Consider the following 15,517-nt stretch of genomic DNA (forward strand, 5'->3'; position numbering starts at 1 on the left):
TGAGAAGAAATGACCTCAAGTTGCGCTAAGGGATATTTAGATTGGGTATTAGGAAAAATCTCTTTAATGAAAGAGTGGTGAAGGATTAGAACAGGCTGCCCAGGGAAGAGGTGGAGTCAGCATCCCTGGAGGTGTTCAAAGAGCATGCAGACATGGCACTTTGGGACGTGGTGGGATTTAGCTTGATAATCTTAGAGGTCTTTTCCAACCTTAATAGTTTTAGTCCATCAGCTCCCGGAAAGGAGGCTAAAGCCAGACAGGGGTCTGGCTCTTCTCCCAGGTAACAAATAATAGGACAAGAGGAAATGGCCTCAAGTTGCGTCAGGGGCAATTTAGATGTGATATTAGGAAATAATTCTTTACCAAAATAGTGGTGAAGCATTGGAACAAGCTGCCCAGGGAAGTGGTGGAGTCACCATACCTGGAGGCGTTTGAAAGGCGAGTAGGTGTGGCACTTCAAGACATGGTTTAGTAGGCACGGTGGTGGTGGGCTTATGGCTGGACTGGATGATCATAGAATCATGGGATCATAGAAACATTAATTTGGAAAAAACCTTTGAGATCATCAGCTCCAACCATACCTGTCCACTACTAAATCATGTCCCCAAGCACTTCGTCCACCTGCCTTTTAAATACCTCCAGGGATGGTGACTCAATCACCTCCCTGGGCAGCCTGTGCCTGATGACCCTTTCTGTGAAGAAGTTTTTCCTAATGTCCAATCTAAACCTCTCCTGATGCAGCTTAAGGCCATTCCCTCTTGTCCTATCGCCTGTCACCTGGGAGACGAGACCAACACCCACCTCTCTACAGTCTCCTTTCAGGCAATCATAAGGTCTCTCCCCAGCTTCCTCTTCTCCAGGCTAAACAACCCCAGTTCCCTCAGTTTTCCTGGAACCCCTTCAGGTACTGGAAGGTTGCTATGAGGTCTCCTCGGAGCCTTCTCTTCCCCAGGCTGAACAAGCCTCAATTCTCTCAGCCTGTCATCATATGGGAAAGCGCTCCAGCCCTCTGATCCTCCTTGTAGCCCTCCTCTGAACCTGTTCCAACAGCTTCTTATGTTGAGGATTCCAGAACTGGACACAATACTCCTGATGAGGTCTCACAAGAGAGGAGTAGAGGGGCAGAATCCCCTCCCTCGCCCTGCAGGCCACGCTTCTCTTGATGCAGCCAGGTTGGCCTTCTGGGCTGCGAGCGCCCATTGCCAGCTCAGGTCCTGGAGGTGTTTTCCATCCTCAACGCATCCATGGGTCTGTGAGACCCTGGGGGACACCGGGCAGGTCTGGCGAGCGCCTCCTCGATGCGTTTGTCACCGGTGTCCCGGGGGAGAGGAGGGGGAGCAGCGGCGCCTTTAAGCGCAGCTCCCGCCCCGCGGCGGGGTGGGGGAGGGGCGGCGGTGACGTCACCTTATGACTGTATTTTTATGAATGAAAAGAATCCGCGGGTGAGTAATCGCGGGGAGCGGGGCTGGAGCCGCCGCCCGAGCGCCCGGCACGGCCCCGCGGGAGCAGCGCGCCCGCACGGTGAGCGCCAGCGGGACCGGGGGAGAGGGGGACATTCCTGCGGGGAGCCAGGGAGTCCAGCGCTGGGGAGAGGCCGCTCTGCTGCTGCCGAGCGTGGGGACATGGGATGGGATGGGATGGGATCGAGAGGGAGAGACACATCATACTATCGTGGAATGGTTTGGGTTGGAAGGGACCTCAAAGATCATCCAGTTCCAACCCCCCTGCCATGGGCAGGGACACTTCCCACCAGACCAGGCTGCCCAAGGCCCCATCCAACCTGGCCTTGAACATCTCCAGGGATGGGGCAGCCACAACATCCCACCAGGAGAGGGATCCAGCGGAGTCCAGCGCCGGGAAGAGGCCTCTCCGCTGCTGCCGAGCGCGGGGACCGGGACCTGGGATGGGATGGGGGTGTTGTCCCCCTCAAGTGCTGTCCTCGCTCCCGTCCCCTCCCGCCGCCCGGAGGAGCCACCGCTGCCGCTCCCCAGCTTCGCTCCCGGCCCCGATTGCATCAGCTTCAGCCCCGGCTCCACCTTCCCCGCCGCCCCCTCCAGCCCCTCGCGGCCCCGCCGGGCGCTCCCCGAGCTGGGGACAGGCTCCCGTCCCCTCCCCTACCCCACCCCAGGGACCGGCCACCGGCGAGGGGACGGCCGCCGCTTCCATGACTTTTCCTGCTGGGCTGCTGAATCACGGGGAGGCGGCTTCTCGCCTGTCCCCTCGGTGTGGCTCTGCACCGACCCTGTGCCCTCGAGAGGGTTGGGGGTGGCACCTCCATGCTCGTCCCTCGGGGGCGGTGGCACCTCCAGGCGTGTCCCCCCGGGGGGTTTGGGGTGGTGGCACCTCCACGCGGGTCCCCGCTGCGTGGCGTCGCCACAGTTTTGCCCCGTGGAGCCTCTGCTTTTACTTTCTTTTCAGCCCCGGGCGGATCTCGCCTGTTTTTCCTCCCTAGGGAAAAATCTTGGCTTTCCAGCAGCTGGGCTGAAGCATTTGAGGTTTCCTGGCTGAGCACCATCCCAACCACCTCAGGATGGGATGGAGGAGCGATAGAAGGTCCAGCCTTCCCCTGTTGTTATTATCTTTTGCAGTCATTATTGCTATTATTATCTTTTATTATTATTATTATTGCTACGTACTTTTTTTAAAGGAATGAGTCACACGGCCAGCAGGGCGGGACACGGGCACCGGGCAGGTGGCCAGCAGGGCTGGTGCCCTCTGTGCCGAGGTGAGGGCACAGCCTGGCAGTAACCGGCTTTTCTCCCAGCAGGGCCAGCGTGAGGCAAGGATGGCTGCGGACGGGCTCTCCAGCAAGGCTCTGAAGGTGAGCACTGGTAGGACTGGGGGATTGTAGGGGAAGGAGTCTGGTTTCGGGGGTCTCAGGCGATCGCACCTCTCTCCGGCAGGTGAAGCGGGAGCTGGGGGAGAACACACCGCTGCTGTCGGATGAGGAGCTGATGGGGCTGTCAGTGCGGGAGCTCAACCACCACCTGCGGGGCCTCTCCAAGGAAGAGGTGGCGAGGCTGAAGCAGCGCCGGCGGACACTGAAGAACCGGGGTTACGCTGCTAGCTGCCGGGTGAAACGTGTTTGCCAGAAGGAAGAGCTGCAGAAGCAGAAGATGGAGCTGGAGTGGGAGGTGGACAAGCTGGCCCGGGAGAACGCTGCCATGCGCCTGGAGCTCGACACCCTCCGTGGCAAGTACGAGGCCCTGCAGGGCTTTGCTCGCACTGTGGCTGCCCATGGGACCCCTGCCAAGGTGGCCACCGCCAGCGTCATCACCATTGTCAAGTCCGGCACCAACCAGGCCGCCTACTCCTAGTGCTGGCCTCTGTCCCCCGGGTGGGCATGGGCCTTCCTGGGGCACCTTCAACCACAAATTGCCTCTCACCCCCTCCCCAACCTCCTCCTTGCCAGGACCTGTGCCCAAAATCCTCTTTCTCCCATTCCTTGACCTGCAGCTCTCCCATGTAGGGAGGGCTGTCATAACGTAGGTGCTGGGGTGGAGGATAGGACCCCACTGCTGGTCCCTGAAGCCCTAGAGCTCCCTCCTCTCTGACCCAGGCCTGTCCCCTGCTGTGGCCCCCTGTCTGGGCATCCCTCATCTTTAGGGGTGCAGGCAGGAGAAGATGAGCACATGCAGGTAGCAGTGGGGAGGCATCCCATGGCTCCAAGCTGGCAGGAAAATCAGGCACCTCTTTTTTTTGGGGAGGGCATGGAAAAGCTGAGTGTGGGCCAGGCACTCCCAGGAGCGCGTGCCATGAAGGGAAAGGAGAGGAAAGAGGTTTCACAGTGAGGGGCAAAAGAGGTAAGATGAGGAAAGTGTCTGTATGGGGGTTGGCATTTAACCTGTGACTTGGACTGTGGCTGGAGCCTCTGTGGATGGAGATGGAAAGGGAAGGTGGCAGGTCGGAGGTGGTGAGAAAGTGGCTGTGGATTGGTGCCTGGCAAGGGTGAGTGGAATGGGAAAGTGCCATGTCAGCTTGTGCTGGGGGACTCAAGAGGTGACAGTGGTGGAGGTTTTTCTCTTGGCTAGGGGAGAGCTGAGGGACGTGATCAGGTCAGCCCAGGCTGTCATCCATGAAGGGGAGTAGCGTTGCTTTTCTCTCTCTCACGCACATCCTTAACGCCTCTTCCTGCCTACAGGATGCTCAGCCTGGCGGGCTGGGTGTCTCTGAAATGCAGCAGCACCATCAGGAAGGAAGCGAAGGCAGCTGGAGTAGAGATAAACAGTTTTGCTCAGCACAGGCTGGCTTGAACAGTCCCTCCAAACACTCTCTGGCACCCCGCTGCCTACAAAGCCCAGGGAAAGGTGCTCCTGGGTGCCGAGAGCCAGAGCTGCGGAAGCAGAGAAAGGGGTGGAAGTGCAGGAGGTGGAAAGCAGGGGTGAAGAGCATCCCTGGCTCCTGGGAGCTGCCTGGCAGGCAGGTAGGCTCCTCCCTTTGGTTTTCCTTCAGCTTGGTCACCCTTGTAGGACAACCAGCTCTTCAGCAGGCTGAAATGCTGGAGAAGAGTTGGATCGCTAAATACAGGCAGCACGGAGAAGGTAACAGGAGGCCAGACCCCTCTTGGCATCTGCTGCTGTAGATGATCCTCCCCACTGCTTTCTGTCCCTGCCTGGGTATTTCCACGCCAGCCGCCCTCGGCTGCAGCCTCCATCCTTTCCTGGAGAGAGGTGTCTGTCCCTCGCAGAGGGGGCACCATGGTTAGCATCTCCCCCACCCCAACTCCTCTTGGGTTTATTTATTGCACGAACATAAGTTATTTTCACGTCCTCTTTGCCATTCCGCCTCTCGGCACAGCCAGGATGTTGGTACAGAGCCGTACTTTATATTTTATATATGCAAATCACATTTTATCTTATATAGAGCAAAAAAAAAATACTTATTTATTTTCTGACTTACAGTATGTGTCCTACCCGACTTCTCTGTATTTTGTAGACTTTACAAATAAAGCAAGTTCTTTTTTTTTTTTTTTTTTTCCACAGTGAGAGTGTTTGGTCATTCTTGAGCTTCAGGGACAGAGCTGTGCCTCAGTGAGACCGCGTTTTCTAGCTCCCTCTAGCTTTGCTGCAGGACACATTCAAGAGTATGCCCAAAAGAGATGGGATGGGCACAACTCGTGACTCTTTAGAACGAAGTTAGGTTCATAGTCTCTGGGAGGATAGGGGCCAGTAAGCAAGCTTAATGCTGAACCTGACTCCCCAAAGCACTTTTGCTTTCAGGAGCAGTTCAGCCATGCTGAATCAGCTCTTACTAGGAAAGATCATGCTTTTTGCTGGGTGAATTCACAGAAACACAGAATGGTTTTGGTTGGAAAAGACCTTTAAGATCACAGAGTCCAACCATTGATCCAGCCCTGCCAAGTCTGCCACTAGACCATGTCCCCAGATATGACATCTACTCATCTTCTAAACATTTCCAGGGATGGTGACTTGACCACCTTCCTGGGCAGCCTGTTCCAATGCTTGACAACCCTTTTGGTAAAGAAATTCCTACTAATATCCAACCTAAATCTCCCCTGGTGCATCTTGAGGCCACTTCCCCATGTCCTGTCATTGGCTACCATGAAGCAGAGACCAACTCCCACCTTGCTACAGCCTCCTTTCAGGCAGTTGTAGAGAACAGTAAGGTCTCCCATCGGTCTCCTCCAGACTAAAAAACTCCACCTCCCTCAGCCGCTCCTCATAAGGCTTCTGATTTAAACCCTTCATTACCTTTGTTGCCCTCCTCTGGACATGATTCAGCACCTCAATGTCCTTCCTTCTTGTAGTGTGGGGCCTAAAACTTCCTCTAGGCTGCCCTAGGTATGGTGTGGAAAAAAGAGGCAGGTGCAACAGGGCAGCTCCACCCAAAAACTTTCCCTACTGCGTAACCTCACTCAGTCACAGCAAGGAGGGAAGCAGAGAGCTTGTGTCTGTGCGTGGCAGAAGAGGAAGGAAGTATGGTAGGCACCTTATGCACAGGTGAAGCCTGACCTCCTCCCCACAGGGGAAAAGCCACCCTTCCTCAGAGCCAAGGTGGAAGCGATGAGCATGTTCCCTTGATGCCCAAGCAGGTCAGGTTTCAGCCTTCTGGCAGCTTGCAGCACTCCCGTGGTGGTTCTGGGTTTTACATTTACATTCCATCTATGCAAATTTCCCCAGCCTCACCACCACTCTTGGAAGAAAAGCCCAGAGCTGACCTTTGCTGGGGCCTCTCTAGGAGAAAGCAGCTCCCTTTCTCCCACAGGTGTTTCACACAGAGCCCCCTCCACCAGCACCCATCTCTCCTTCAGGTTTTTGACAAATGGGTTTTGCCATCAGTGATGCCTTAGCTGTAGTGCTGCTTCTGCCTAGAGACAAGCTGAAGCTTTCCTCTCAAGAACAGGACAAGACACATTGACCCACTAAGCCTCAGCCCCTGCAACGAGCAAACGCTCTGTATCAGTTCAGTGAAGTCACTCGAGACAGCACCACGCAGAGGCAGCTGAAGTACAATCTATATTATCTCTATATTTTTATTTGTTGTCATATTTGCTCATTTCTGCAGAGTATAACGCCACGAAGACCAAAATAGAGAGCGGCTTGTCGCTGAGCTCACATCAGTTAAACACGATAGGTACAAAACTAGGTGACTCTGTCTTATTTATCATACATTTTTTTTTTCAGTTTATATACAAAGAACTACTCTATATGGAAAAATAATAAACAAACCCCATGGGTATGTTACATGGTAAACAGGAAGGACGGGAGGGAGGGGGAAGCAGGTGAGGGAGAGCAGCTCCAAGAGCCCAGTTCTGGAACCAACACATTTGTTAGGGCCCTGGGCTACCGCGAGCAGACCTGCAAGACCACAGATGCCTTGGCCTCCTTGGTGTCAAGCTCTGGGTCAGATCAGGTGTTGGTTCCTCCAAGCCAGAGTGGCTTCAGAGCCAGTCCTTGCTCTGGCACCTACCTGTTGCGAGGGAGAGCAGGAAGCTCAGAGATTATTTTCTATGGTGTTAAAAACCCCATATATATATATATATATATAAAATTATAATGCATGGCAGCTGGCTGTTGTTTGGGCACTAGTTCTTCACCAGGCTTTCCAAAGGCAACTAGTGCAAAACGGTTGTACTTTAAACCACTACATACAGGAAGCTTCGGGAATATCGGGATGCTCTGCATGGCATATATAGAGAGCACACTGTGCCCAATCTTTGTTGTATTGGGTGGCTGAGATCTGAATTCCCTGGGCTTGTCCATTTGCACTTCAAAGATGATTGAGGCTTGGGAAAGCATTTAGCATCATAGAATTCAACGAATGCAACAAAGATGGGGACAGTCACCAATTAAGTAACACTGGGACATCATCAAGGCCTGCAAATGCAAGGCAAGGGGAGGAAGGGATCGTGTCCCGTGCCCCGCTTTCCTAAGAGAGAGGAGAAGTTTGCCATAAATACCTCACACTAAAGGACTATTAATCAGAGCCATGGAAGATGGAAAGAAAGACCATTCAATGTTCAGCCCTGCTTTCCAGGCGGCTGATGGCATGAGGAAAAGGAGTTTTATGCCAAGCTTACACAAAGCTTGGCAGATGGCGTTTGCGTGTCCATTCAAGCAGTGACAGATTTAGTAAAAGCAGTAACTGCATGGCATCGCAGGATGTGTGCAAATAGGGAAATCCATCAGCAGAGAAGCTACTGGATCCACTGACCCTGCCTCCAGTGCTCCCTCAAAAATCAGCACTGTTGTTCCCACCTGCTTCACTGTCCCTCCAGACACACGAGCATGGAAGGAGACACTGTCCTTAAGCCTTCCCTCCACCTTACCCTCACAGGAGGGAACAAACCTGCCTCCCTTCAAGCCCTTTTGTCCCTGCTCCTGACACACATTCTGGCAGGGGTCTGAGGAAACGAGGTGCTCTTCACTCACAGTTGCTTCAGAGAAAGCGAATGCCCAAGCACATGGATTAGGATACGAGAGAATAGGTGGATGCCAGGCAGTAAACCAGACCCTAGTTCTCCGAGCAGAGTAACAAGGGGCAATCTGAAAATGTGCAGGTCTGCTGAGGGCAGGGCAGGCATCAAGCAGAAGAGGAACAGAGAAACTATAGCCAAGAAGAACACAGTACCTTGTTCTAACCTCTCCATTTCGTATCCTTCTTGGGTGTAGGGGCATCTCACCTATGGCACTTGAGTGTGCTCTCCCCTCCTACCCTAGGCAATTTTAAACAAGCAGGAGGCATTTCCTGGTCCCTGGAGAGATCTACACAGGAATCATTTTTAATTTGGCTCCACTCAATACGTAGGGGCCAACCCAAAGCTCAGTAAAAGCAAGCGGAAGTTTCTTTTCCCAGTCCCATGGATGCTGGCTCCACCCTTGATAGTATCACAGTTGCTGCATGGCCTGGGAAACGTGCAGCAGCAGGCACTGCTGCTGGGAAATGGAGAGGGACAATTTTAACCAGCTAGGTCATGTCAGGTTTCAAGTCTGCTCCAGTTTGGCCTGGAACAGCTATGGAGATAAAAAAGCCAAAAAGGAGTGTGCAACAACCCTTCCTGAATACTCCAGCCTAAGAGAAAAATTTGTGCAGCTTATAAGGGAACTCGGTAACAAGCACGGGGAGAGCTACCTGTGAGAGACCAGGACCTGCTCTTGCAGCCACCTGGTGCAATCCACACCTTCAAGAGGTGTGGCTGTGTCAGTGGGAGACAGGAAACAAGAAGGGAAACAACACTTTAGTGTTCACATATCTTCCTTTCCCAAAGAGGGATGGAAGGACCAGAGCTCTACAAGCTTCCACCACCTATCGAGGTCAGCCCTTTGCCTTGTCAGCAGGAGACACACTCCAGGGAGGCTTCTTGCCACAGGAATGCAGGGGAGGTGGAAAGCTTGAAACCCTGGCAATTAGAAAATCCCACTCTTGTGAGACAGTAATTCCATCCCTGCTAAGCTTCAACAAGCATCAGCTTTGATAGGGAGATGGTGGGGGAGATGCAGGGAGCAGAGGAACAGGAAAGAAGTCCTGTCATGTTCCCCTCAACTCACTCAAGTACAGGACTGCACAACCAGCCGCTCGGGAGCGTGCAGCCAATGTTCTTTACTAAGTATTCAGGGCAATGGCTACAGAGACACTAATCTCTGGTCTGGTCCTTAGGAATGCATATTGCTGCATCCTAATCCCATTCCCCAAGGATCACAGAGATGTTAGTACCAGGGAGCTGAGGGAGCAAACTGTGCCTACATTCAGGAAGAGGAATGCAAAGTAGTTGGGTTGTCCAATGGAAAACGAAAACCAAAACCACTTTTGACCACAACTCCAGGCTCTGGCCAGTCACACTCCACGCCAAGCAGGTCAGGTGTGGGGGGCCAGAGCCCCAAACCCCGGAGCTTTGCTTCAGTTAATTCCAGTCAATTGCTGCTGCAAGCAATGGGCTCAAGAATGGAGTCCTGGCCATTCTCCCACCTCCACGCCACTCATCGTGTCTGCACCCACAAAAGCTAATTGGAAGTGCCCGCTTCTGCACTCTCTAGGAAGTGATATGACTGACATGTTTCTGCCTTAATAAATTAAAAAAACAAACAAACAAACAAAAAAAAAAAAAACAAAAGAAGGAAAATGACAGCCCGTGGTGGCAGCTTTCCCTCCTAGAATTCATCATCAGAGCTTAGCAAGAGGGTCTTTTCATTTTCACGGGCACTTGGGCAGCTGTGGGAACGCGAGATGACATAATGGTTTTTGCGCCAGAGCGGACCTTGCTCCCGTGTTGACTGCTGGGTGTACTGCTGGTAGGCTGGGGAGAAGTTGTGGATCGCATCTTGGACGATGTCGTGGGGGTTCATGGTCTCCTTGAGGCTGCTGGAGATGCTCTTCATGGGAGCACAGCGACCTGTTGGTGTAAGATGAGGAGGCACAAGTGAGGAATACTGCTGCCTTCCCATACACCTCTTAACGTGAAGGTAAGGAGAACAGGGAGCATGCATTCCTAGGGCCCGCAGAAGTTACTGTACAGACCGCCTTAAGCAGCTGCTGAAGAAATGCCACACAAATGGTGTAAAGTTTTACCAATAACACTCCTAAAGTCAAGCCACTGCTGGACTTTGCGAAGCAAATCCACCTCAGTGCCAACTGAGGGACATGCCATGAGAATGGGACATACAGCAACAACCCCCACTACAAACTAAGTGTGCTGGCTTGGGTGTAGAACGAAGACAGTCAGGTAGGGAGGTGCTCCTCTGATAGGTTTCAAAAGACAAAAACCTAAGAAAATTCTAAAAATATAGGAGAAGCGGCATTTGCCATTCCAAATCATTGGAAAATTGATTGATAGGCAGTATTGAAGTGCCCATAGGAAAGAGATCATTAAAGTGGAAAGCAACACAAAGGAGGGAAATAGAAGGGATCAAGTAGAGTGACCCCACACTGGGAGAGTGTCACAGTGATACTGTGAAGGAAGCAACAATTGGAGACCGTCCTACCCAAGTGCCAGCACAGAGGAAGGCTGTGTGTCCTTCTAGGAACTGCCGTTTCTCATGGCTTCTAGATCCAATTTTCAGCACAGGCCTCTGGCCCTGCTCAGCCCTGCAGACAAGCTCCCCAAATGATCAGGGAATGCTGATCATCTGTGGCAATTACGAAAGTGAAGAGAGGCTGGGGTGAGAAAGCAAACCAGCTCCTTTAAGATCCTGTGCAACTCTTCGGAGAGAGATTCATGCAGTCCTGACAGAAACACTCTAAAGCTGGGTATTTTGTCACTCCCCATGGGGCTGTTTTACAACTTATGATCCAGACTACCCTAAAGCAGCTGTGTGAGGCAGTCGAGTTACAGACCTACAAGGAAGGGGGAACAAGGGACAGAGCAGGCAGTAGGCAGGCTGAGAACCAGGACAGAACAGCATTCCAGTTAAAAAACAATGGAGACGAACACACAGAGCATGCTGTACCTACCGTATGGCCCATATGATGGAACAGCTGCATCAGGGACCAGTGGCCAAAGCAAAGGAGAGATAAAAGGGAGAGGAGAGAGAGACAGAGAAAGAGAAAGAGAGAGAGGAAATAACAAGAACTGAACAAGACCCACCACCAAAACATCCCCCACTGTTCTGGCCAGTTTACCCTTTCCTCACCCGCAGATCTCATCTTCCCCAGTTATGGACACTGTCCTTCCAAAACCTCTGGGGCTGGCTGGGATGGAGCGATCATCTACATGAACACTGCCCAAGGGTTGCTGTCTTCCCACACCTTAGCACAGACTTCCCCCACAGCAGGAAGGAATCCCTTTATTTGGAGAACACTGAATGTACTTGTATAAAGTGAGCACGAGAACCTCCTTTTCCCAGAGATAACATCCACCTCTTTCCCAAAGGAATATTCCTAGTAGTCCCAGCCCTCACAAAATCATTACAGGAAGATTCTCCTCCTCCAAAACAAACATATTACCAAAGTACAGCCTCATCTTCCCGAGCCAGATTCAAAACAGAGCCTGTTTCAAGGCCCTGTCCCTCCGGCCTTCAGTCTGTTGCACAACCTGGAGTGATGGAGTTCCCCTTTGCAGAGACAGGAAGAAGGACAAACCCACTCTACCAAAAGGATGCAACTTCTTGCAGCCCTCAGGTTTGCAACAGGCTCTCGTGGGTGGCATACTGGGGAACTGAAAAGGGAACAATGCAATTCAGGCAAGGTTTCTGCAGAGCTCTTGCACAATGAATCTGTTCAGACGCTGTGAAGGAAGGGATGTCATGTTTTCCCAAGCACTCAGGTTCGGAGTCATATCAGTGTGTTGGTTATTAGAGGGACCAGCCTCCACCCAGGCTTGCTACCAAATAGACACGCTGTATGCGCGGGCATACTACCTACCTTGGGCATCGAGCCTCTTGTCCACATACACCTTGTATGTGAAGGCATGGCGTAGGGCAATGGCTGCAAAGAACATCTCCACGCAAATGATGAAGTCTTGATACCCAGCAGCTACAGTGCCTTCACCCACGGACACGTTGGCGGAGTGGATTTTTGGAATGGCACCACACTTTTCCAAGATGGCCAACAGCATCCCTAAACAAAGCAACAACCTCATGTAAATGTGCAGAAAACATGATCACATGCTAACTGTAAGGAATGGAAATAGCTGTCTGTGCTACACTTCCTAGATGCAGATCCATTGAACACAGGATCTACAAACAAGAGCTGGCTAGATTCTCCTCTCTGTGCTCATCTGTACAATTGAGAAAGGAAGAATAAATCAGATAAATACACTTAAGCAAAGAATATTCAAACACCGACCCTCTTCTCTTCTCTTCTCAACTGGCACATAATCTGTGGAACTAGCTACTGCAGAATCAAGTCCAAACGGGTAAGAAGCAGTCAGGTATTTCTGTGAGTGCTTCTGTGATCTCAGTACTTCCACTATCTAAAGAAAAAGCTGAGGTAAGGGGGCTTTCCATTTACACCTAAAGTATTTATGACACAACGTAGCAAGTAAGATTATTTCTCCCTGCCAGTAGGTAGGTGGCTGAAGAATTCCAGAGAAGGCAGAAAGCGTGGCTCAAGGTGATAAATTAGATAGTTTACTAATTTGTCTTCAGATAGGGAGGGTGGGCCTTACTCTGTCAGCCTAAATTCCACCTAAGTTCCTACTCAATTAGTCTTTGAAGTGCAACTCGGTAAACCTAAGTAGGGCACTGAACAGGCAAATGCTTGGAGCTAATTAATAAGAAGCACCAAGCTTAGGTGGAATTTTGGCTTTTTGAACATGTCCCTGAATCATGTGTACGTATTCGGAATGTCCTTCTGCTCAGTGGTGGTTCTGTGGTAGCACGCACTGCATTCAACCAGCTTGCTGCTCCACATGAATCACAGACGTACCGTTAAAATTTTGTTTATAGAGTGCTATAAAAAACATACTAAAAAAATGTAGATGTGCCACTTGAATCAATAAAATGGCAGCATGCAGATAAAGTGTTGGCAGCTTGTGCATTATGATTGTTCCAGGAATGCAAAGGAACCTTCATCCAAACAGCTGATTTTGCCAGGCAGATACGCATGTGCACGTGCACACGCACAGGGATAGTGAGCATTCAGGACCACAGCAGCAAAGATGAAAATGAAGAAAACAGGTTTCTCAGAGAAAAAAAAGGAAAAAACATAAAACATACAATAATAGTGCAGAACGACATTTTGGCTATTATTCAGCATCTGCTCCATCAGCTCGAGTCTGAGCCCCTGCAAAGAACTCTCTGTTCTTACAAAGGGAAGGGAAAAGCAGCTCACCTTGCCAGAAGGACAGGAAGATGACAGACTTCACCATGAAGAACTTGAGGACTGGGCTATAGGGACTGAGCAGCCCACGTGTGGCAAAGTAGAACAGGAAGAGGGCATACAGTGCCAGGCTGACAGAGATGTTGTAGATGATCGTCACGTAGAGGTAGCCGCTGGTTACACTGAAAAGAAAAGACATGTGAACGCCTGAAATTTCAGCATGATCTTTTCCCCTTGCCACTGTCAGTGGGGAGCTTTAAGACTCCATCTCCTCTCCGCCTCCCTGACCCATTCCCTGCCCTTAACCAAGGTAGAAAAAAACCAAATCAACAGGCTTACCCCTGCCCTCTTTTCTCACACACATATTCAGGCTGTATTGTTTCCCTGTCTTTTCACATGGCCCAGCACACACACAGCCCACAAGCACAGCCGGGGAGAAAAGGGGCAACTGAGGTTTGCATGCCAGACAAACAAACTTACTCAAAGTCACCATCCTGGTACTTGCCGAAGGCCTGAAGGATGACTGTGCTGATTGCCATAAGGGGCTTCACCACACAGAACTGCAGCGTAGCCTGAGGAGGAATGAGAAGGTGAGAGATACAAAAGGCCAAGTTCCCAAACGAGTCTCATGATGGAGTGTTCACTGGGACAACTTAGCAAGGCAACACAATCCAGCCCCAACGAGGAGTCTGACCCCATTGCTTGCTGATCAATTGTGCTTGAGGACTACAGCACCCAAAATGAGATAAAAAGATTCAGAAGTGTGTGTGCTATCTGCTTGTCCAGAATGGGAAGAAAAACCTCTCTGTAGGTTGGTTGCTCCTAGAAGTTGCTCAGCTTGCTCTCTTTCAGAGCTGTTTTTCACAGGTACAGCACATTCATGCACGGTAACAGCACGAAAAACCAAAAAATGTGCTATGGTATGGACACCAAAAGTTTAACAAAGGGATACCAGAGAAGGAAAGCCAACTGCAGTCCATTATTGCCATAGAGCTAGGCCAGATGGTCAGATGGTCCCTGGTTAGGAGGGAAACCGAACTATCCAAGGAGGAACTTTGACACCAGCCACCACACTAAGGCATTCTGTACACTCAATGTCCGTTGCCAGACAAAAATTAAGAGCTATTCAGTTATCACCTTTCCTGAATCTCTCCAAAGGCTCCACAGCACTTGGGATCAGCTCTATCCATTCTGCCAGTGTAAATTAATGCTCCTATTGGGACTCCTCTCTCAAACCAACCCCATGCTTTGTCTTTCTGGAGATGTTCATCTCCAAGGCACTAAGACAGGGGAGGGTTGTGACCCTAAAAGGATCACCCATGTCTCCCTAAAGAAGGATGGAAGAGTTGGGGTAGGTGTTGACCTGTGAGTATGTGGGGAGGGCTCTGTATGGCAAGAAGACAAACCCAAACAGGAATAATTGCTTTGGATACGATGCAATTTGTTAGTGGTCATAAGACTTCAAGGAGATTAAAAAACCCAGCACATGCCAGTTAGTGAGTCACTGTAAATATGTGAACTGGAAAAGGTCAAGCTAATTCGTAAACAGTTCTGAGCTTCCCCTCCTTCCAATCTGGGGATATTTTAACCATTTCCCTGCAATCCAAACCACCACATCCTATTTTTAGTTGCTTCCCTAGAAGATGCTACAGCATACGGGAAGCACATGGATGGCGTGTGACCCATCTGTGAGGGTCACCAGACATAGACGCAGCAAAGAACCTCGATCAAGACATGCTTAAGGAAACAAGCTGTCCAGATTTTGCCATTTTACACCGTAGCCACTACTGCACCACCCAACTGCTGGAGGGCCGCAGGCAAGGCAGGCAGGCTGACTGACCCACAGCAGAGCAGGCACCTGCTTTGCAAACAGCTTGGGGTGGGTGTGTAGATGGGAAGAAGGAATGGTTATAACACACAGAGTCCTTCAGGGTGAAAGGGGCTGGAAAGAGCAAGAAACAGGCAGGTGGTGGTGGGAGGCAACCCGAGTGCTTGGAGATGCTGAGAAAAGGGATAAAATGGGCAAGGTAGTCCTTCTAGCAAATTCCTCTTCCTGATCATCATGATGGTGGATACCACACAGATCAACACTGATATGTGCTCTGTTGCCCTTTCACACCAGCCTTTGCAGGAATTTGCCTTGAAAAATCTTATTCAGCAACCCTGGAAGTCTAGAAGTACCAGAAAGTGAGTCTTGCTGTCAAAGATTTCTCACCAAGGCAACATTTAAGCTTGAGCCAAGAAGGACGGAAGTATTTAAACATCCCTTTGCAAGACACCTCCCTCACAGCAGACTTAACAG

The 15,517-nt window shown here is 50.9% G+C and overlaps 2 protein-coding genes across 5 annotated transcripts in view; one reads left to right on the top strand and one right to left on the bottom strand.

The window, feature by feature from the left end:
* The first annotated feature begins 1,420 nt into the window (after window positions 1-1,420).
* On the top strand, window positions 1,421-9,571 carry MAFF (MAF bZIP transcription factor F). 3 transcript variants are annotated; one of them, XM_054067129.1, is made up of 3 exons: window positions 1,421-1,521; window positions 2,768-2,821; window positions 2,904-9,571. In XM_054067129.1, exons 2-3 carry the CDS (start codon window positions 2,786-2,788, stop codon window positions 3,315-3,317), a joined length of 450 nt encoding a protein of 149 aa, XP_053923104.1. In that variant the 5' UTR covers window positions 1,421-1,521; window positions 2,768-2,785; the 3' UTR covers window positions 3,318-9,571. The 3 variants fall into 3 exon arrangements, with proteins under 3 accessions (XP_053923104.1, XP_053923112.1, XP_053923119.1); XM_054067137.1 differs by having other exon boundaries at window positions 1,432-1,521; window positions 2,765-2,821; XM_054067144.1 differs by lacking the exon at window positions 1,421-1,521 and adding an exon at window positions 1,600-2,553.
* The window catches only part of TMEM184B (transmembrane protein 184B), a 38,925-nt gene continuing 27,332 nt past the window's right edge, over window positions 3,925-15,517 (bottom strand). Inside the window, exons 6-10 of one of the 2 annotated variants that reach the window (XM_054067116.1) lie at window positions 13,696-13,787; window positions 13,228-13,397; window positions 11,818-12,012; window positions 10,909-10,932; window positions 3,925-9,850 (exon numbers count right to left, since the gene is read on the bottom strand). In XM_054067116.1, coding sequence (XP_053923091.1) covers window positions 9,609-9,850; window positions 10,909-10,932; window positions 11,818-12,012; window positions 13,228-13,397; window positions 13,696-13,787 — 723 coding nt within the window. In that variant the 3' untranslated portion in view covers window positions 3,925-9,608. The remainder of the gene's footprint in view (window positions 9,851-10,908; window positions 10,933-11,817; window positions 12,013-13,227; window positions 13,398-13,695; window positions 13,788-15,517) is intronic. The other variant, XM_054067106.1, reaches the window with a different exon arrangement.

This window comes from Cuculus canorus, chromosome 1, assembly GCF_017976375.1.
Source record: "Cuculus canorus isolate bCucCan1 chromosome 1, bCucCan1.pri, whole genome shotgun sequence".
Taxonomy (NCBI): Eukaryota; Metazoa; Chordata; class Aves; order Cuculiformes; family Cuculidae; genus Cuculus; species Cuculus canorus.

What these genes read in the sequence shown, in the direction of transcription:
- MAFF (XM_054067129.1), top strand. Translation starts at nt 2,786, where the DNA reads ATGGCTGCGGACGGGCTCTCCAGCAAGGCTCTGAAG. An exon ending in TCTCCAGCAAGGCTCTGAAG is followed by an intron (nt 2,822 to 2,903) that starts GTGAGCACTGGT and finishes TCTCTCCGGCAG; the next exon opens with GTGAAGCGGGAGCTGGGGGA.